The sequence below is a fragment of the Lolium perenne genome, chromosome 5 (genome assembly GCF_019359855.2).
Source record: "Lolium perenne isolate Kyuss_39 chromosome 5, Kyuss_2.0, whole genome shotgun sequence".
NCBI lineage: Eukaryota > Viridiplantae > Streptophyta > Magnoliopsida > Poales > Poaceae > Lolium > Lolium perenne.
This window is the reverse complement of record NC_067248.2, coordinates 192,916,478-192,939,963: the sequence shown is the minus strand read 5'-3', so window position 1 is coordinate 192,939,963 and position 23,486 is coordinate 192,916,478. Positions and strand designations below refer to the sequence as shown.

At 42.6% G+C, this 23,486-nt stretch overlaps 2 protein-coding genes across 2 annotated transcripts; both read left to right on the top strand.

Moving 5' to 3' along the window:
- The first annotated feature begins 13,732 nt into the window (after positions 1-13,732).
- LOC127301341 (uncharacterized) lies at positions 13,733-16,353 on the top strand. Its single transcript, XM_051331562.1, has 4 exons — positions 13,733-13,981; positions 14,224-14,333; positions 15,712-15,854; positions 16,102-16,353. The coding sequence occupies exons 1-4, from the start codon at positions 13,831-13,833 to the stop codon at positions 16,142-16,144; spliced, it is 447 nt and encodes a 148-aa protein (XP_051187522.1). The 5' UTR covers positions 13,733-13,830; the 3' UTR covers positions 16,145-16,353.
- A 5,632-nt stretch (positions 16,354-21,985) lies between these two features.
- Positions 21,986-23,215, top strand: LOC127301340 (probable carbohydrate esterase At4g34215). Its single transcript, XM_051331561.2, has 2 exons — positions 21,986-22,711; positions 22,852-23,215. The coding sequence occupies exons 1-2, from the start codon at positions 22,121-22,123 to the stop codon at positions 23,044-23,046; spliced, it is 786 nt and encodes a 261-aa protein (XP_051187521.1). The 5' UTR covers positions 21,986-22,120; the 3' UTR covers positions 23,047-23,215.
- The last annotated feature ends 271 nt before the right edge of the window (positions 23,216-23,486 follow it).

The window sequence follows — 23,486 nt, the reverse complement described above, 5'->3', positions numbered from 1 at the left end:
TGAAGTGGTTCCTCCAAATGGAATATTCCCTCTAGATCCGGAATGAAGTGGTTCCCCCGATTCGGCCGGACGAGGTGGAACGGGTGACTGTCACACGCTGATTAATTAAGTTTAGCAATAATTGGGAATCAAATCTAGCTTCAGCTAAAACAACTATTGTGATATGTGTAGAATATGTATATGTGCTTAGCTACAATTGGACTTATCATTAGTGGTAGATTACATATTGGAGTGAAACTCTTAACCTGGTCTAATTTATGACGGCACCGTGGGATAGTAAAAATAGACTAGATGCAAGTTTTAGGTTAGCCAAAAGATTTTTGTAAGGATAGTCCAACACCCGTGGCAGGGGCTACCTGTCCGGCATGGTGTTAGAGATATGATGTGTCCATTGTCCTCAACGAACTTGTCGTTGGTGGTACTATGTCGATTAATACAGGGGAAGGAGCACCCATTAAGCAGGCCCGCGGATGTAAGCGTTACTCACTGAACCGTTGAAAGGATACGGATGTCGCCTAGAGGGGGGGGGGGGGGGGGTGAATAGGCGATTTAAAACTTTTACGAGATGGGCTTAACAAATGCGGAATAAAACTAGCGTTTACTTTGTCAAGCCCAAAGCCTATATACTATGGTTCACCTATGTGCACCAACAACTTATTCTAAGCAATGGTTCACCTATGTGCACCAACAACTTATGCTAAGCAAGACAAGCAACTTATGTGATAGCAAGATATATATAACTTCAAGCACGATGGCTATCACAAGGTAAAGTGCATAAGTAAAGAGCTCGGGTATAGAGATAACCGAGGCACGCGGGAGACGATGATTTATCCCGGAGTTCACACTCTTGCGAGTGCTAATCTCCGGTGGAGAGGTGCGGTGGCTTAGTGCTCCCGAACGCCACAAGAGGCTCACCTTGAGGTGTGGTAGCTCGATGCACACCAACGCCACAAAGGCCTCACCCCAAGATGCGGTACTCACACCACACACCGAACGCCACGAAGGCGCCTCACCTAAATCTCCGGTGACCCTCGCCACAAAGGCCTAGGTCACGGTTCCACTAAGGGATTTCCTTCGAGGCGGAAACCGGGCCTTACACAAAGCTTGGGGCACGCATCCACAACTTAATTGGAGGCTCCCAAGAAATCGCCACAAAGGCCTCAAATCCGTCTAGGGTTCCAAGAACCCAAGAGTAACAACTTTCTTGCTTTCACTTCCACGAATCACCGTGGAGAACTCAAACCGATGCACCAAATGCAATGGCAAGAACACCACAAAGATGCTCAAGTCCTTCTCTCTCAAATTCCAACAAAGCTACAAAAGCTATTGGGGGAATAAGAGAGGAAGAACAAATAGGAGGAGGAACACCAAATTTCTCCAAGATCTAGATCTAGTGGATTCCCCTCACAAAGAGAGGGATTTGATTGGTGAAGATGTAGATCTAGATCTCCTCTATCTATCTCTCAAATAGATGCAAGATTCATGGGAGGGAGAGGGAGATAGCAAGCTCAAAGAAGGTCAACAATGGGGGCAAAAACGAGCTCAAACGGTTGGGGAACATTGGGGAAGAAGACCCCCTTAAATAGGGCAAGAGAAATCTGCCCGTTATGCACAAAACTCGTCAAAACCGGAACTTCCGGTCATTTGGGGCGGAACTTCCGCCCCCCGGAAGTACCGGCCAAGTTCCGGATGAAGTGGGGCGACCCTGGAAAGCTTACAGTATACTTTTGCGTGCAGAATCGTCATTTCCGGAAGTTCGCCGGAACTAGGGCGGAAGTTCCGGTCCGGCCAACTTCCGGCCAAAAAACTGCTTCACGGAAACTTGAATAACTTTTGCATCCGGACTCCGATTTTGATGATCTTGGGCTCGTTTCGAAGCTAGTAAAAAGCTCTACAAGATCATGCATGGAACCATCATAGTCCAGTAAGGTAGGATAGAAACAAATGGATAAAGGTTTTACCTATCTATAAACAGCAAACCGGTAAAACCTCCAATATGGAAAATGCAACAACTTGAGTTAGGAAACTCGGATTTAGGTGAAACCAATTTTGTTGTAAAGAAGATGACAAGAGCTACCCCACAAAGAGTGAAAGGCTTAAGAACAAGTGGGGTAGGTTTTTCTATGTATTTTAGAGTGAAACCTCTCAATACGAGAAACCGAGAAAAACTCCAATATCGAAAACGCAACAAGTGATTCATGCGGAATCCGTTTTCGATGAACTAGAGCTTGATATGGAAATAACCACAAGCTCTAAATCACCACATGGATAAGATCCAAATAACAACCAAGAAATATGATGCAAGGATGCAAAGGTTTGAGCTCTCTCCGAACGATACGATCGAGTTACTCACTCGAGAGCCCTCTTGATAGTACGGCAACTAAACTATAAAACGGTCTCCAACTACACCATGAGACATGTAAGAAAGAAACCGTATAAAGAGCAAACCTTAACCTTGCGCGTTCCTCTTGAGCTCGATGAAGACGATCTTGATCACAACAAGATGGAACACCTTTCTTGATTGTGCTTGCTTGATGAAGTCTTGTGGATTGCTCCCCCATAATCCACCATGGGAGAGCATTTTCTTCGGCACATCTTCACATATCCATGATCACCATATGGATGGCAAGCTTCAAGCAAATGATCTCTTAGAGATGGCTCATCTTGAACTTGCACTTCATTTCTTCATTCTTCATCATGTTGATGTCTTGAAGTTAACTTTGAGGGATCACTTCATCTTCATCTTCAAGGCATACTTGATACTTGATATCCTTCATTAATTTATTCTTAATGCAACCTTGAAGCCAACATATGGTTCAAGCATTGCCTATGGACAACACCTACAAATATAACTCAATGCAAACATTAGTCCATAGGGATTGTCATTAATTACCAAAACCACACATGGGGGTCCATGCACTTTCAATCTCCACCATTTTGGTAATTGATGACAATCTCTTTGAGAGGGTTTATATAAGGAATTTAAGTAACAAACAAGTTGAATATATAGAGCAAACTCCCCCATAATGTATGCATGTGTGAATGATCTAGACTTTCATTGCATATATTGGCATTCAAAGCCTAGTGGAGTTTTCTCTAAATATTCAACTATGCAAAGCAACAAGATGCAATGCAATAAAGGCACATGCTTAAGCACAAAGCAAAGACATAACCAAATTCCCTTAAACCCTCCAAACTTCTCCCCCATTGGCACCAATTGCCGAAATGGGTGAAAAATTTAGAAGGCCAAAATAGTGAGAGTTCCTTCATAGCGTGTGCATTTCTCATAATTTGAGTGGAATCAAATGCACGTATCCAATGACGAATATTCGGAAGGAATCACACTATAGATAGGATCAAAGATTGCAAAAAGATAACAAATTCAAGAAGCTTCAACAAATAAAGCAAGCAACCAAATGAACCACAAAGAATATACCAAAAGAAAGATAGATATTATGATAAGATCAAGAAGATTGCTCTAAATAATATGAGGAAGCTCCCCAAGGTTTGTGCACAAAACCAGACAAATTGCATTGGAGTATAAAGTGCACAAACATGGAATCATCACTCCCATAATATCATTCGAAACAAAAGATACCAAGTGAATCAAACTCTAATGATCACGACAAAATAGTGCCTTAAATAAAATGAGGAAGCTCCCCAAGGTACATGCATAAATTAAAATGTTGCATTTGAATACAATATGCATAACATGGAATCCTTACTCCCTCATTACCATTTAAAACACAAACATTTGCAATAGATCATAGATAGAAAATTAATCTTAACACTTGCAACAAACAAATGGTTGAGCAACAAGTAAGAGGCACCATAATAAAAGGCTCAACCAATAGGATATGTGAAAGGCATGATAAAGCATATTATAAGACTATTACAAGGATGAGCAAAAAGCATCATCATAGTCTTCAATGAATTATATTGCTTAGCATGATCAATCAACACGCAACAAATAAATAAGATATCAAATGGAGATGTCTCATCTCTTATGTGTATAAGTTTCTCTAAGTGAGCAATATCACAAAGATATTTATCCACAAAGAAACATGCACACACAAAATAGATACACAAGAATATAGCATGATATCCCAAAATGAAGTCATGCAATATACCAATAAGAATTCTTGCTTAATAGCATGTCCAAAGGCTCAATTTTATCTTATTGTACATTCATGAACTTCAGCCACAAACATCTAAAATATATCACAAATATCAACAAGGGATAGAAGATAGTTGGGATGCATTGAGATAGGCAACAAGTATCACAAACGAGGATACCAAAAGAAATAACTAAATTTGCACTTTCATCGATATTGCACATGTGAGAGGTTTGAGGAATTGATATGCAATAAAATTGCTAGATAGGCATAGTTGGGATGGATGAAACATGAGCATGATTTAATATACTTCCCAACAAATGCATTCATCTCAACTTACTCACATTCACAATAAAGAGGTTTCATTAAGACTTTTGCAAGAAGCACAACATTTGCAAATCAAGAGATTCATGCCAAGATGCAACCACATGGTTGGATGCTAGAAAAATATGCATGAGAAGATACTTGTTACCGAGATAGCATTGGTGTGGATGTAGTAGATATGTGTTCATTGACCATCCTAGCTTGCCTCAAGTTACCATTGAGTCACCACTTCTTCCCAAGAGTGAGACAAACATCCAATGCATATCCATTGCACCTAACACAAAGGTAAGTACAAAATGGTCCCCAAACTAATTGGGTCCGAAGTAGTTAGACACACTACAACATATAGGACAAACTCCACAATTCTATGTGCATATAGATATGAAATTGAATTTCATGCACATCTTAGCCAAATTAGGATTTGATGGAGTTTACCCTATATATTGGATCAAAGAAAGTAACACATGCCATAAGATATACATATATTAAATATGCATGCACAATACTTTCAAGAACCAAAGGAAGATACAATTTGGACAAAACACCAAATAAACCAAGAGACAATGGTTGTCCAAATTGTATCAAAGAATCAAATCAACACAAGATTGACTACAAAGACTTATCTCATTATGAGAAGCTCATTAAACCTAAACACAAAGGAATGAGATAACCAACTCCCAAGAGAGCAAGGTTCCAACAAATAAACCAAACCCTCGACACTTCTTATGATGGCACAAAGTACCAAAGAGAAAGTTTATGTCTCCCAAAACCAAATTTTTGATAATGATCAAGAGATGTTAAGCATTTTAATAAATATAGAAGAGCTCCCCCAAGATTGGTGCATTATCTAGGATTTTTCATATGAATACAAAATGCACAAAACTAGGATCATCACGCTACCTATATCTTCTTAAAATTCTAGAAAGTTTGAATAGACAACTTAGATCCATAAGTTGCAAGGAAGACACATGGGAGTCAAAGCACAACAAATTCATGGCAATAAATAAGGCAATTTAAACACAAGAGCCAATGTAGATATGATCAATAAATATCTACCTCATAATTGATTACCAATTGTCCTAGGACAAGAGGTATTAGGAAATATTTCCCGGTGGTAGTTTGTAAGTATACATAAGATCATATTTACAACGAACAAAGCATATGGTAAAAGATACGAGTTAACCATCATGCAAAGAAAGTTTCTTGATAGCTTCATTTAGTCATACCAACATGCAAGGCAATTAATAGTATTCATACCAATATGCAAAGCAATTAATAGTATTCATACCAACATGCAAAGCAATTAATAGTATGACTTGAAGCACATGGTTTTCTAAAAATGTATTGAGGGACACGTTGTGAAAAACCATGCCAAGAAAAACTTTCACAAATAAGATCCACAAAGATATTAGCAATGAATCTATTTAAGCAAATTGGAGCTTGTTTGAGCAAACATGCCACATAGGAGAGAGATAATTTTTACGATATCAATTCTATGTGACACAACCTCAAATGTTCACATTTTCTAGGCTTGTAATATGCACAAAGCTTATTACCCCCCATAATGTGATAAGGAATTTATTTTCACAAGAGGCAAATAAGATCCAACTAGAGATATTAATGGACATTAGAATTTGAATTTCTCATGAAGATGACATACCACATAGAGACTAGATAATCTTGCAATATCAATTCTAAGTGATATTCCTCATGTACACACATTGTTAGGATTGTGAAATTCCTAAAGGCATATCACTCCCCCAAAATGTTATAGTCCATTAATCTCTCATAAGAGCCATATAAGATACAACAAGATGCAAAGAGGCTCCAACACAAACACAAATACATGGTGTGCAACCCAACATGCATAGACTTGATTTCTCAAGCAAAACTATTAGGAAGCACAACATATACAAACACATGTTAGGAACAAAACTAACACATGCAAAGGGGCGAGTAACTTTTAATATAAATGAGTTGAGCACATGTTACCGCAAGGAGGAACATTGAATATATGATAGAAGCAAGATAACCAAGACTTGGCTTGAGATAATATAAATGATGAAGATCCCTTAATTCTTCATGATGTAGCCAAGTCTCCAATGCCCTCCAACAAGCACCTATTGATCAAGTTTTGGATTGTTGGTCCCCAACTAAGTTGGGTCCTAAGAGGTTAGTCACAATAGGCTTGGCAACCCAAATGGTTCTTTTCTTGACACCACTTTGAGCACCAACATATTTGGCAAACACATTGCCACCCTCATCCTTATGAATAGAATAAACATCATCAATGGTGATCGAGTTGGATGAGGTACCAATAGTGCAAAAGGAGGAGATGTGGCCCTTCTCGCGACATATGTAGCAAGTTCTTTTCTTCTCCTTCTTCTCACTAGATTTCTCCACAATGAGAGCATTGGATTGGTTCTTCTTGGGAAGTGGCATTTCTTCAACTTGAGGTTGAATATGAGTTTGAACTTGAGGCCACTTCACTTTTTGCTTCTTCTTCAAAGGGCAAGATCTAACATGGTGCCCTTCAATTTTGCACTTGAAGCAAACAATCTTGGCCGGGTCTTTGACTTGTACTTGGCCCTTCTTCTTCTTGTTGTTATTGTTCTTGTTGTTGGATTTGAATCCAAGTCCACTCTTGTCATTGGGGGATTGTTGCACACTTAACATCGTGTCAAGTTTGCATTTCCCTTCATGACTCTTTACCAAGTCGGTCTTCAAAGAAGTGACTTGGGCCTTGAGCTCTTTGATTTCCTCTACATGGTTAGTAACAACACAAGTACTAGAGGAAGTAGAATCTTCATTATTAGAGCAACAAGGCAAGGAAGATAATTCATCACAAGATTTAGCAATATTATGAGTGGATGAATTACTAGGACTAGCACATGGCAATATAGCATTTTGAGTAGTAGTGCTAGTATCCACATGAGGCTTACAAGGTGTTGCCTTTGATATGATAGCCTCATGAGCTAACTTTAGCCTATCATGAGAGGCTAGAAGATCCTCATGGGAGCTAGAAAGCTTTCCATGATTTTCTTCCAATTTCCCATAATTGCTAGTTAGCAAATCAAGTTGAGCCCTTAGCTCAACATTCTCCTTCAAGATAGATGCTTCACAAGAAGTAGAGTTAGTAGCACAAGCATCATCACAAGACACATCAAGAAGAGAGGGTAACATAGCATGCTCTTTTAAATATGAAGCTTGTAGTTGCTCATATGACTTGGTGAGGATAGAGTGTTCGCTCTCCAAGGCCTTGGGGGCCTTGTCTAGATCATCTAGATCCTTAACAAGTTTATCATGACCAACACCAACTTTGGACTTTTCATTTTTAAGCAATTTTAATTTAGCTTTAGCATGGTCTCTTTCTTTAGTAAGTTTAGCAAATATTTCATTTTGAGACACCTCAAGGGTTTCAAGTTGCTCCTCTAGAGAGGCTACGGTATCTTGTTCTTCTTCAAGATCATTCTTTAAGGATGCTACATCATTGGCATACTCTCGTTCAAGAGCACTCTTTTTATCAATGGTGTTCTCATGCATCCAAATAAGTTTTTGGCTCTCAATAGCGGTAGTCAAGATTTCAAAGAAGTGAGTGCTAGCAATTTTATCTTTGCAAATAACCTTGAATACGCTCTCACCCTTATCGCGTAGAGAGACAACCCAATCCTCTTCTTCATATTCATCCTCATCCTTATCACCACGAGACATATTAGGATCCATGGCAGGAGGTACCGTGGAACCCTTGGCCATAAGGCATATATGAGGACCGTGAGATAAAGATGAGGAGTTACTTGAGGCTCCTTTCAAGATCTTGTCTTGACCAATAGAATCTTTGGTTTCCTCTACATTGTTAGACACAAAACAACTAGAGGAAATAGAATCATTTTTATCATGGCCATAAGACAAATCAAGCATATCATTATGAGATTTATTTAAGCAACTTACACATGATATGCAAGGACTATCAACACAAGCATGTAAATCATTTCTAGTGCTAGATGTGTTTAAGTCCAAAGATGAAGCATTGCAATGAGATAGAGATGAAGAATCATCAATAGTAAGCTCAATATAAACATTGCAATTTTCATCACCACTCACCATATCATTACCTTGTGTCTTACCACATTTTGGTGAAGTGGATGAAGATGAGAACTCATCACGGCCGGAAGTGGAAGCAATACAATCATCCTCAATAATGTTGGACACATCATATTTGTCTTTAAGCTTTGTCCATAATTCATGAGCGCTCCCAAAAGGCATGATTGAAGAAGTAACTACATTGCTCACAACAATGGAAAACACATGAGAAGCAAGAGCATCGAGGCAAGAGTTTTTCTCCTCCTCAAGAGATAAATTTTGAGGATACTTAGGAGAAGAAAAACCCATGCCAATAAATCGCTCCATGTCCGGGGACATACCCCGTAAGATTTTAAGCACATAAATTTTCCATAGATCATAATTTGTGCCATCAAATATAAACAAGTTATTGTGCGCTAATCCCCTAACCGACATCTTTACTCTCAAGGCGGTGAAGCCTAAGAATGAGAGACCTTGCTCGATACCAATTGAAAGGACACGGATGTCGCCTAGAGGGGGGGTGAATAGGCGATTTAAAACTTTTACGAGATGGGCTTAACAAATGCGGAATAAAACTAGCGTTTACTTTGTCAAGCCCAAAGCCTATATACTATGGTTCACCTATGTGCACCAACAACTTATTCTAAGCAATGGTTCACCTATGTGCACCAACAACTTATGCTAAGCAAGACAAGCAACTTATGTGATAGCAAGATATATATAACTTCAAGCACGATGGCTATCACAAGGTAAAGTGCATAAGTAAAGAGCTCGGGTATAGAGATAACCGAGGCACGCGGGAGACGATGATTTATCCCGGAGTTCACACTCTTGCGAGTGCTAATCTCCGGTGGAGAGGTGCGGTGGCTTAGTGCTCCCGAACGCCACAAGAGGCTCACCTTGAGGTGTGGTAGCTCGATGCACACCAACGCCACAAAGGCCTCACCCCAAGATGCGGTACTCACACCACACACCGAACGCCACGAAGGCGCCTCACCTAAATCTCCGGTGACCCTCGCCACAAAGGCCTAGGTCACGGTTCCACTAAGGGATTTCCTTCGAGGCGGAAACCGGGCCTTACACAAAGCTTGGGGCACGCATCCACAACTTAATTGGAGGCTCCCAAGAAATCGCCACAAAGGCCTCAAATCCGTCTAGGGTTCCAAGAACCCAAGAGTAACAACTTTCTTGCTTTCACTTCCACGAATCACCGTGGAGAACTCAAACCGATGCACCAAATGCAATGGCAAGAACACCACAAAGATGCTCAAGTCCTTCTCTCTCAAATTCCAACAAAGCTACAAAAACTATTGGGGGAATAAGAGAGGAAGAACAAATAGGAGGAGGAACACCAAATTTCTCCAAGATCTAGATCTAGTGGATTCCCCTCACAAAGAGAGGGATTTGATTGGTGAAGATGTAGATCTAGATCTCCTCTATCTATCTCTCAAATAGATGCAAGATTCATGGGAGGGAGAGGGAGATAGCAAGCTCAAAGAAGGTCAACAATGGGGGCAAAAACGAGCTCAAACGGTTGGGGAACATTGGGGAAGAAGACCCCCTTAAATAGGGCAAGAGAAATCTGCCCGTTATGCACAAAACTCGTTAAAACCGGAACTTTCGGTCATTTGGGGCGGAACTTCCGCCCCCCGGAAGTACCGGCCAAGTTCCGGATGAAGTGGGGCGACCCTGGAAAGCTTACAGTATACTTTTGCGTGCAGAATCATCATTTCCGGAAGTTCGCCGGAACTAGGGCGGAAGTTCCGGCCACCGGAACTTCCGGCCAACTTCCGGCCAAAAAACTGCTTCACGGAAACTTGAATAACTTTTGCATCCGGACTCCGATTTTGATGATCTTGGGCTCGTTTCGAAGCTAGTAAAAAGCTCTACAAGATCATGCATGGAACCATCATAGTCCAGTAAGGTAGGATAGAAACAAATGGATAAAGGTTTTACCTATCTATAAACAGCAAACCGGTAAAACCTCCAATATGAAAAATGCAACAACTTGAGTTAGGAAACTCGGATTTAGGTGAAACCAATTTTGTTGTAAAGAAGATGACAAGAGCTACCCCACAAAGAGTGAAAGGCTTAAGAACAAGTGGGGTAGGTTTTTCTATGTATTTTAGAGTGAAACCTCTCAATACGAGAAACCGAGAAAAACTCCAATATCGAAAACGCAACAAGTGATTCATGCGGAATCCGTTTTCGATGAACTAGAGCTTGATATGGAAATAACCACAAGCTCTAAATCACCACATGGATAAGATCCAAATAACAACCAAGAAATATGATGCAAGGATGCAAAGGTTTGAGCTCTCTCCGAACGATACGATCGAGTTACTCACTCGAGAGCCCTCTTGATAGTACGGCAACTAAACTATAAAACGGTCTCCAACTACACCATGAGACATGTAAGAAAGAAACCCTATAAAGAGCAAACCTTAACCTTGCGTGTTCCTCTTGAGCTCGATGAAGACGATCTTGATCACAACAAGATGGAACACCTTTCTTGATTGTGCTTGCTTGATGAAGTCTTGTGGATTGCTCCCCCATAATCCACCATGGGAGAGCATTTTCTTCGGCACATCTTCACATATCCATGATCACCATATGGATGGCAAGCTTCAAGCAAATGATCTCTTAGAGATGGCTCATCTTGAACTTGCACTTCATTTCTTCATTCTTCATCATGTTGATGTCTTGAAGTTAACTTTGAGGGATCACTTCATCTTCATCTTCAAGGCATACTTGATACTTGATATCCTTCATTAATTTATTCTTAATGCAACCTTGAAGCCAACATATGGTTCAAGCATTGCCTATGGACAACACCTACAAATATAACTCAATGCAAACATTAGTCCATAGGGATTGTCATTAATTACCAAAACCACACATGGGGGTCCATGCACTTTCAACCGTGCTACCAAATTCCAATGTTGTGTTGTGATTGTTTGTCCTCACATGATTTATATGTGCCTTCGGTAACAACCATATATTGATTTCGCAAGTATTTGGCTCTAACATTTTGTTGCGAAGGAGGCAAGGACCAGATTGGGTTTCTATTTTCCATCACCAATTACACAAAATACTATTTTTTTTCTCTCAAGGATTTAACACCTAGTCCTTGTTTAAAGCCGGATCTGCAAACTCTAGACCACCTGATGGTATGACATATTTTCTTAGTCTTGTGGCATACCAACAAAAGTTCCATCCCATATTTATCCATTTTTTTTCTATAAAAGTTAAGTTAAGGAGAAACATAGAAATGCAATAAGAAGGGATACTCGTGATACAAACACTCAAGAGGATGTATCTCCTAAGATTGTATCATCTTGGCATATAGAAATCACAATAGGACGTTTTTTAAGTAGTGAAAATGTGAAAGTAATAGGTACACGAAGATACACCTCATAGGAAATATTCCAAGTTAGCAACCAGACATGTTAGCACGCAAATCAGTGATATTGCTATCACGTCAAATATATAGAAAAAACTTCACATTTCATAAAATTAACCATTAAGCCATCAACTAAAAATGCAACGAATAACTTTGGATCTAGAGCTTTGGCAGGATCATGATTGGTACAAAGTACAATTTCATCAGCAGACTATAAATAGCAACATCTTTGTAAACCTATGAGATATGTCTATTGGCATACATCTAGAAACATCACCTGCTGTTTAATAGGAGCCGAGCCTCCATAACGAAAACCGGGTGATGTATCTAGTATACAAAAATATCCTAATACATTATGTTGCACAAAGTCAGTCATGCCATGTAGTGCTCTTCGTTTTACCCATGCCCATGGTAATGGTGATCCCTTGTTAAGTTCTCCTAAATTTCTTTAAAGAATAAAGCATGTGTCTCCATTTTTGCTGAAAATCATTCAACTAATTTTTTTCTACAGGTAACTTTTCATGGAAAAAAACTTTCATAAAGCCCTATGCCGTGACAAGTTAGACCAATGTGTGGTGACCGATTTGGATGAACTTTGAACGTCTTTACCAATTGCAGTGACATGCTTTTGAGATTTATCACTTAGTAAACCGAAGTTTGTGTACCATCATTGGCTCTCTATGCTATTTATAAGTTCTATGTATAACATATTTATCTACTTTCTAAATCGAAGAAAAAATCCTTCAGGTAACCCCCCCCCCCCCAAAAAAAAATTCCATCCGCCATGGAGCTCTCGTTCTTGTCGACTAATTTCTTTGCCTCCCCCACCTCCGGTGATTGATTTAATTGTCGTAAGGCCAAGAGCGACCATGGATCTTCGTGCTTGTGGAGAATATTGCTCTCATTTATGTATTTGTGTACTTATGTAATTTGTCCAGAAAGTGCAAGTGGCGATGGAGTTTTTTTTTTTTAACAGGGGATGCGGTCTCGAAGGACCGCGAGCTTTCATTCATTAAGCGGTGGCAGCATAAATTACAAAGAGGGCCCTGCAGAATCTAGAAATTACATTCAAACCCTTACATTTTGCACAAAGGACCTCGGAAAGAAAATTGGAAAAGCGATCAGGTCCAACTCCTCCACCATGGCGATGGAGTTGAATAAGTACCTCCAACCATATCACCGTCGTGTTGGAGCTGGTTCTCGCATTAGTGTGTTTTTGCCCACATCTGATTTTTGGGGTCGCAGGGAGAGTTGTCAACCACGATGCTTCCGTCTCTGGTTCATGATGGTGTTGGTGTTCTCATCAATGACTACCTATCACGATACTTTCAACATCAACATGCGGTTTAGGCCCCCTCGCCCATTATTCGTTTTTTCTTCTAGGTTTATGTTTTGTTCAATATCCAGTAACTTCCAGCTGGAATTAGAAGTTTAGAACGACTCCCTAGCTCGGACATTGCGAGTGCAAGTGTAACATCGAGCTAGCATCGGGTCACGCCATCGGTGATTCGTTGCGTGCATGCCAAAGACGATCATGATTCCCCTTGAACATTAGTTTTTGTTGGTATAACTTTTGAAATTGGTCAATATACAATAGCTTTGTTAGGGAACAAAGCAAAGTTTCCAGTTGTCTACCAAAAAAAAACTAGGATATTATTACAGAAAGTTGAGCTCAGTGGGCCGGACGAAAAAGGCTATTTTGCAGATCTTATTGCAGAATGCAGAGCCTAGTGGGCCGGCCGCACAAGGGCATTTTTGCTCGTCCCGTCCAAATATCCTTGTCGCCGGCCTGATTCGATTCGTTGTCTTCGCCTTGACTCTCGACTGTCATCTCAATCTCGAGCTAGTAATCGCAGTACTGCTAGGGTTTTTTTTGTTGCTCGGAACCAAGAACCCCGACGAACGCGGATGGGGAAGGACGGGAAGGCGAAGGATGCCAAGGGCAAGGGCAAGCAGGCGGCCAGCTCCTCCGACGACGCCGGAGGCGGCAAGGGAGGCAAGGGCAAGGGGAAGGGCGGCAAGGGAGGCGACGACCTCGGCACCTGCACCTACGTCAAAGGTACTATCACGGATCCTTACTCGCAGCTTGTTTGCGGTGAGATCGGAATAAAACTCAGAGAGATTAGGATGGGATCTTAGGGCTATTGCGCCCGTGTTCGGAAATTAGCAGGATTGTGAAGTTGAGATTAGATGCTTGTACTGAAGGGTTGCTTGATTTTGATTCTCTTGTTTGTGGTAAAATTGTGCCCTTTTCGATAGTAGTAAGTAGTAACGGGTGGATTGTTTGTCCTGTGGCTGCAGCTAGGCACGTCCTGTGCGAGAAGCAGGGGAAGATCAATGAGGCGTACAAGAAGCTGCAGGAAGGCTGGTTGGACAACGGGGATAAGGTCCCTCCTGCTGAGTTCGCCAAGGTAATTGGCAGATTGATAAACCCTCCTGTAAATTGTGTCAATGTCAATTTTGAAACTAGTGTAGTATGCTGGAAGGGGAAGTGCTTGAGATTAGTCAGGAGTTAAGTGAACCTTACACTGAAATTCACCATCTGCAATTTGCGTTCTGCGCGCCTTTTCACCTGTTTCTGCTAACGATATATTGGTTAGGGCTTACCTGTTTCTTTTATCCTTATGCGAGTTTTGCAATTGATTGAACCTTCTGTACTCATCTGATAACACAATCCACAAACTATGTTACTTTCTTTTCTGTTTTTTCATGTATGGTTCTAAATCCTTCAATCATTGTGCCTGAAAGTTGGATGCATGCTCAGCTTGGCACGGATAGTGTTTCTGTGAAGTCAGGCAAAGATGTAATCACTTTTGATGCCATTGCTTCATATTGTAAACAGAAGTTGGGCTATTTTTGATTATTATATTTGATGGGGTGAAAGGTGCTGGTAGTAAAAATGATAAGGCATGGTCCAAAAAATGGTATATGACTTACTCTGCTTATTGGTGGTGCCAATTCTGGACTCTAGAGTAGTACTCTCTCCATCCCAAAATATAAGGCGCCCTTAATTTTCGCTGGTCAACAAACTTTGACTATGATTTTTATTTATAATATGCCCACAAATTTACTATAAAGATATATGAAATGAAAGAAGTTTATAAGACGAATGGAATGATACAGTTTATACATTGCAAATTCATATGATTTAGTATATATTAGTGGTCAAAATAATGCATCAAGGAATGCAGAAAAAGCTTGTTGTACATTTTGGGACAGAGGGAGTAATAGATTGACCGTCAGAGTAGCTCACCATCAGAATATGCCAGAGGCTGTTGGGAGCTTTTACTTGGACATGATCAAGCTGTTCTCAATGGAAAATTTATAATCATCGAGTTTGTTTTTTGATCTCAACTAATTGTCTTGACATGCAAGAATAATGTACAAGCTGGAATAAAATCCCTCCAGTAGTTCGGTGCAGTCTGTAAGCGAACTGCTTTCTGAAAGCTGGCTGGCTAAGATATCTTTCATGTACTTTCACTTGTATTGCCTGTGACTGCTGGAAAATGTTATGAGTGGTGAACACTAATGGATTACAACACCTGGGAGTCAGGTGTTGCACCTGCTACTCGGGACAGGCCTGTGACTGCTATCTAGTGCAGTTTATACATAAGACATCGAAGTTGGAAAATATCTTCCTAGCAATTTTACCTTTAGTTTATAATTAATGTTCTTTATGTACAGTTCTTAAACATATTGTCTTTAGAGTGTAAACTGTATTTCGTACGCTATTAAATGTCATGAAAAATATTTCATTTGACTTACGCAGCAGTTGTTTTGATACTGCAGGTAGCTTCAGAATTCTCTGAGTGCCCATCAGGAAAGAAAGGTGGAGATCTTGGATGGTTCCCACGTGGCAAAATGGCCGGTCCTTTCCAGGAAGTTGCATTTAACACACCTGTGGGAGCTACTAGTGCGCCATTTAAGTCTACGTATGTGAACTATCGCTGGTTCTCTTCCATAGTTTACTTATCGATCATGCAAGTAGTGCAGACACAAGTCATGATCCGTGCAGTATTGTGATGCTCTTTTTGGCTATTCTACCAAGTACTTGCTTAGGATGAAAGGGAATATTGCTCTCCTGGATTATTAACTTAAGCTGTTTGCTTCTTTAGATTCTTGAACGTCCGCCTCATCTTTTGCTATGTGCTGACACAAAATATGTTGATTTTTATGTAGGCACGGGTACCACTTCATCCTGTGCGAAGGGAGGAAGAACTGATCGGAAAGTATGCTTCAGGTTCTGGATGCAAGCACCTCAGGGTAATATGGGATGCAAAGGCCCCCATGTCTTCTCTGTTGACTCAATAAGCGCGTCTGAACATGTGTATTCTAGCTAGTTAAGAATTGCCCAAACAATGTGCTTGCTGTTGTAACCTCTGAGGTTGTGATTCCCGTTATATCATATTTGTGTGGAATATGCTGAGATTTTGCATGTGTCTCCACTTGATGGACATCACTTTGTGGGTGCTCGTGTCTGTTTTGCATTTGTTGATAGGTTTTTCACATGGAGTTCCTTTTCGGCCGCGTTCGCAGTTCCAAATCCGGAACAGGGAGTGATAGGTCAAGATTCGTTACACTCTACAGAGATGTGTTGCTTTATCCATAAGAGATCTTAACCTTGGTGTCAACCGGACAGCTTTCCTGTTCACACTTTCGTGATGTGAGTTTCGGTATAAGGTCCTAGCCAAGTATTGCATTTCTCCGCGATCCTGCACATCCATCCTTTGTTGCAGTTCCGACCTTGGGTCCTCGCCGATCAGCATATCCATTGGATATCATCCAACCTCGACTAATATCCCCGCCGGTCAGCATATCCCATATCCCATTGGGTATCATCCGACCTCGATACCTTTGCGGCCTTCTGCAACCCATCATAGACCGCATTACCGTGGGGACTTAAAGGTTCCTCACCCATCCGGTTGTTCTCGCAAGATACAACTGCTACGGTAAGCGCATCCGTTGATGTACGAGAGGAAGAAATACAACTGACTACTCCATCCTACTCCAGATCTTATGGTTAACACGGGTCTTATGGCACAAGAATCACTGGACGGCATTTGTTGTTAATCCTAGATAGATATAGACCCATTGCAATGGAACCCTCCATCATACTCATACCATGGTTCCAATGCCCACCACGTAGTCATATTCATAGTTATGAAAATACTATTTTAGCTTTTCATGCAAGAGTGATAAGTATAGTACTTTGCAAGTAATTTGGTAAAAATACTCAAAGTGACATGAACAAGCGATGAAATTGCGTGATGACTGCAAGGTAGTGCAGTTGGATTGTTTGGACTGACCCTGGTCCTCTGGTTTTGAAATATAGCATCATTGTCCGATAAGGGCAATTGTTAAAGATTCAAATATGCATGTTTTAGATTCTTAGGGTTGTTCCCCTCCCCGATGTTTAGTTATTTAATGTTAGAGGTGGCGAATAAACATGATTTATATATACTCCTTAAGAGTTATTAAAATAATATTTGTTATTTTTATTAAGGAGTTTATTGAAAGAAAATATTTATTTTCTTTGATTCCAATTTTTAAAATAATTTAGGGCTTATTATTCTTCTTTTAATTATTAAAAAGCTTAGAATTTCTTTATCGAATTTTATTGGCAATAATTCATCATACTCATTTTTTGTTTTGGGTCAATTCATGATGAAAGTATTTGTTTTGAATAGATAACAAAATTTTATGTGGTCTACATATTTTATTTATTTTTTAGATTTTTTCTAGGGTTTTTGGATTTATTTTCAAATTTGGAAATATTTCTATGGTCAAATGACCATTTTGCCCCTCGGGCCCACTTGGCAGACCGACTAGTTAGTTTGGTTGGACCAGCCCGTTGGGCTCGGCCCAACCGGCTCATTCTCTCTCTCACTCTCTCTCGCGGACGAACCTTAACCCTAATTCCCTTTCCCTCTCTCGCGACACCAAGTCGCCTCCGCCGTCGCCGGCCACCTCCGGCGGTTCCAGCCAACGTGGTTGGTCGCAATCGACGCGTATGGTGACGCTGCTCCTTCCTGTCCGCGTCGATCTGGAAGGATTGGTCTTCTCTGTTCGCCATCGACCCCGTACTTCAACTAGGGTTGCGGTGCTCGCGGCATTCACGTCAAGCTGGCGTTCCTGGGCGCCATGGTGGTGCTCAACGAATCGCCGGAGTCGTGCTGGTGGCTGCTGTGCTCGACGTGGCTACGGCTTGGTCGCGGCTTGGCGCCGCCGTGGCCAGGCTTGTGCCGCCGTGCCGTTGTGGCGCGTCTGCAGCGCTACTGCCTCCAGGTACATGCCGCCTACCTCCTCTCTCTTCTCCTCTTCATCTCCTACCTCCGGAGTTACTGGCCAGGCTTCCCTCTTTGGGATTCTGGCCATGCCAGGCTGCTTCTGGTTGCTGTTGCTATGCTACTGGTTGATTGGTGCTTGCTTGGCCTGCTCTAGCAGCTAATGTTGCTTAATTCATCTGTTCCTTTCTCTATTGTTGCTTCCTTGGCTTACTGCTGCTAGAAGTTCTTGCATTTAGCAAGTGCCAGCTGTGTGATGATTATTGAGCTCTAGCTCATGGTAGGGCTCTGCTTGGCTTGACTGCTGCTCATATGTATCAATTCCTTGATGATATGCTTCTGGATACAATTATAAAATTGTTTATATAATCTCTGTGATATAATGGTTAACTTATATGCTCTAGCTTGTTCTTGCAAGCTCTGGTGATCGTGTGATCACCATTTGCTTGATAATTGCTTACTGTGGTATCTCTCTGTGATAACTGATGGATAATTGTGCTATTATATAGCCTCTCACCATGTGCTGGTGGATGTTTATGCTTGGTAAAGCATGTGTATGTGCTTGCGTGCTTCATTTGATGCTTAGCAAGTGTCCCTGTTACTTGTCAGTTAATTAATTTATTTACCTATGCAGTTTATCATGTTCCAGTGGATAAATGAGATGAACTGTTTTGCAGTGATGACTCTTGTGTTATAAAGCTGCTTGAGCTAGAGGGATGACAACTACTGTTGGGGACCCTAGCTCCATTTTGAACCCATTTTGGTGATGGTAAGTGTGTATGACTTGATGGTTGGGATGGTTTTGCGGTTGAGGTGGCCTTAGCAGTGATAATCTGCCGGTTTGGTAGCTCCCACTTCTGTTGGCTTGCTGTGAATGGATGTATGCATACTGGGTGATCATATTTGATTGCCAGTAGCTTTTGATGTTGAAAATACTTGCAGATATTCATAATCTGCTTTTATCTGATGGTTTTAAAAGGGCTAGTGTAGTCTAGGTAGCTTTGGTAATTCATTTGGGTTGGTTTCGTTCCTAGTTCCATTTGGAAGATGCTACTGTTTAATTGGTTGGCATAACCATGGTGACTTAGGTTGATCATATCCCTGGTCTTTGCCATTTTTACCAGGCTCACTTGGTCTATGACCAAATGATGATCAAACAGGGTTAATCCACCCTTTGTGTGCTTGTGTGTAGCATGGTTGTGCAAATGGTGAACAAAACCATCCGATTTGTTCATGCTTCAATGGTATACCTCACTCCAGCTCCTAGATTTATGTTGATGTAGTGGTTAGCTTCAGTGTGGTTGCTGGTGCTTGCACTGCTCCTCCTTGCTGGCTTGTGCTGGTGCTACTCCACCATTGTTTGCTTCAATAGTGGCTTGTTCTTTTTGGAAGAAGAACTAGAACAACTACTATTCTTGTTGTTCTTGCTGTTCTTGGCTACTAGTGGCTTGTGTGTCAGTGGTTTCTAGGGTTTGCTGCACTGTGTGGTTTTATATCACTTGGCAATGGCTCCCTTGGTCGATAGCAAGGTTGCTGTAGTGTGGTGACTGGTGACTAACCAGTAGGGTTGTGTGTTGTGCAACATGCACACTGCCTTGTGAGCTACTTGTGTGTTCCATGTTGGAACTTGTGGCTGTTGGATCAGCTCGCCTGTTCTGGTCTTATCCTTCCTATTTTACTTCTTTTTACATTCCAAGTGGCATTGCCACTTGGCAAACCATGTATGTTTTCTTTATTTTGGTTTATGCAGGGTTCAAGATGATTAAGAAGTTCGCTTTCTACTGAATGATCAAGAAGATCAAGGCAGTAGCTTAGGTGTAGTTTAGTTTAGTTCATTATTTCATTGTAATTTTCCTTTTTCTTTTTCCTTTATCAATTTCTGAAATGATTATATAATATTTATATTTGGATATTGTAATGACATTGTATCATGTGTGATAATCAATAAAGCTCAAGGTGTCTCTAATGAGCTTATTATAATTTATATCTATTTTTATTGTTTGAATTATCTAAATATAATATTAATTGTTGGATTATTACTTGTCTTTTATTTTATGTAATGTTTAAGTTTGAAATTCAATTGAAACCTATCTCAAATGCATTCACTCAATGATATGTGTTGAATTTAATTGTTTCCTCTCTTTCAAAAGCTTAATTTAAAAGAGATCATGTTCAAGTTTATCGCACTCTCGAAACCCTAATCCTGGCGATGTCGAGAAAAAACTAGTTTCCAAGTTTGTATGCAATTAAGCGCGAAATTTTTCCTAGTTTTACGATGCAATGCACATCTCATTTTTAATTCTACCCCGCAAACATCTTAAATCTTGAAATATTACATGATTCCAGGTGAGAAAAATGAAATTAATCAGAGGATGGAGAACACAGTTTGGATCGCGGCATTGACAGTCGGGTTGGTGGGAGCGGCCTTTGTACGGCACATCTCAGCTAGGTACAATATTGCTTCATTTCTTTGGCATGATGTACATTCCTCATCGGCCGAGAATATGTAGCCGTTTGTTTGGCTGCAGCGTTCACTTAACTCCAAAGTCTCCAATTAATCCCGATCCGGGGATCCCATAATCACGCATACCTTTCGGCGCTAGCCGTCACTTTCTGTACAGACAGCTCACGTTTGTTTCGGGTGAAACGCAGGCGCGCGCGCGTGACAGACACACATGTCAGTCTCTCTCAGACAAGAGAACAAAGAGGGTATCTTTTTGCCAATATGCCCCTGGGTGAACAAAGAGGGTACCCGCGCACAGCTTGGACACTTTGCGTCGCCCCACTGGAGTTGGTGTTAAACGCATTTTCGGTCACGGTGGACGAAAACAGTTGCGTCGCGCCGCTGGAGATGCCCTTAGTTTGTGTGTCTCCTTGAGAGGTTTCCGAACCCATTAGACAGCAGATAATAAAGAGCCATTTTTATTGGTTGCTCAAAAGGACCATTTTTACAGAGATGATTAGAGTCGAGTTATCTAAACTACGACTCTATCTACTCATTGTCGCGGGACCTACTATGGTCAGGATTACTCGTAGTCACCCAACCTACTGGCTACCGGTGTGCCATGATGGCCCGGCGCTGTGGGAGCTCATCCGCGAGCGTGAGCCTTGCACACCCAGTGACCGTCGAGGCGGGCGGCGAAGGCCTCATGACGGCGCATGGTCCTCTCCGCGGGGAAGCGGGGATCCCCTAGTGCCGACAACATCCTGTAGGGGCGACGTGCCTACCCCTCGGCCATTGCACCGTCCCAATAGGCTCTCTCCACCGCTGCCTCCACCGCTCTAGTCATCGCCGCGACCGCTACCTCTTGATCGGCCTCGCGCGGAAACCGATAATCACCATTGGCAGGGTTGATGGGACGTTTATCACCATTAACAAGCTTGATGACCTAAAAAATTGCTCTACGTGTTCGATCGATTTGCTTGCAACGGTTCGACCCAAACAGACGCAGCCCATCACCTACATGAGCGGAATGTGCTGCGCCGCTAGAGATGCTCTAACGTCTCTGTGCCAGCGAGATTGCAGCCAAAGTAATTCAGGTCGGCGTCAACATGGCTGCCATTGCAGCGAGGTCGGCATGGAGGAAAAAGATTTGGAGGATTAGTTTCACCATAGGGCCAGATTTGGAGGAAAAAGATATAAGCAAAAATGATAGCATGCATAGCACACCACGCCATGGACTGCAATTGGCTCTTGCTGCTGCTGCTGTAGTCTGTAGACCACTGTAGGCGCATCGCATCGACCCTTTTCGCCGTACAGAAAACACGCCGTATTTTATCGTCATATCCGATGCGATCGAGGCAGCAGCGTGGTTTGCCACTCCTAGCTGCCTAGTGCACGGTCACTGTAAGCAGGGGTAGTCCATCGAGCCGGCGCCGCCACTGCCCCACTGTCCTTCCTTGCGCCGGCAACAATGCTGCTGCTCCTCGCCCTCCTCCTCGCCGTCGCGGCGCCGACTGCGCTTGCCGGCGGCGAGAGGACCCCGACGCTGGTGTTCATCCTGGCGGGGCAGTCCAACATGGGCGGCCGGGGCGGCGCCACGGTGGGCGGCCGCTGGGACGGGCGCGTGCCGCCCGAGTGCGCCTCGTCCCCGCGCACGCTCCGCCTCTCCCCTGGCCTCCAGTGGGAGGAGGCCCGCGAGCCGCTCCACGCCGGCATCGACGTCGGCAACGTGCTCGGCGTCGGCCCCGGCATGTCCTTCGCGCACGCCGTCCTCCGCTCCCACAGGGTACCGAGAGGCACCGTCGTGGGGCTGGTGCCGTGCGCGCAGGGCGGCACGCCCATCGCCAGCTGGTCCCGCGGCACGGACCTCTACGACCGCATGGTCGCCCGCGCCAGGGCCGCCGTCGCCCACGGGAAGCCTAAGCTCGCCGCCATCCTGTGGTTCCAGGGCGAGACGGACACCATCCGGCGCGAGGACGCGCTGGCGTACGCCGGGCGCATGGAGGCCATGGTCCGCGACGTCCGGCAGGACCTCGCCATGCCCAACCTACTCTTCATCCAGGTTCCCGTCGATCGATGCTCCTCCACCTCCATTGATCTCTGCTGCTCAATGCATATGCTCCATTGGTTCTCACCATCAATTCCTAGCTAGATTCCTGAGCTCTGTACCAACATGCATGATCTTTCTTGTGGATTGCTTAGGTTGGGCTCGCGACGGGGCAGGGGAGGTTCGTGGATCTGGTGCGCAAGGCGCAGACGGCGGTGAGGGCGCCCAACCTGAGGTACGTCGACGCCAAGGGGCTCACCGTCGCCAACGACAACACCCATCTCACCACCCAAGCGGAGGTCCGCCTCGGCGCCATGCTCGCCGACGCCTACCTCGCCACGCTCCACTAATTCACTTCCGGCGTGATTGGTTCATTGATGATTGGTAGCTCGCTCGTGTGGATTTTTGCGTGTTTTTAGATTTGGCTCGGCAGATGCTGCATGAGTGAAACCCGAAACTTGGACAAGTTTTTTGCATTTCCTTTGGTTGCTAAAAATATTCTGATGCAGCTTCGGCCCATGCTTTTGTTGCTCGCATTAGTCGATGAACTTGGCTGTAGAGGGAACTTTCGGATGTTTGGCCACACACATACCTAGCACACATAAGTATTGCACTTAGACTCATAATCGCATATTTAGTAAGCACTGTCTAACACCCAATAGTATAGCCGGCTATAACAAGATGCTATGTCATTTGTAGTTAATATATAGCTAACATGTACAATAGTTGGCTATAAGAATGAAGCACTTTACTAATATATGACCCACCTTTCACTCTCACAAAGTGCATA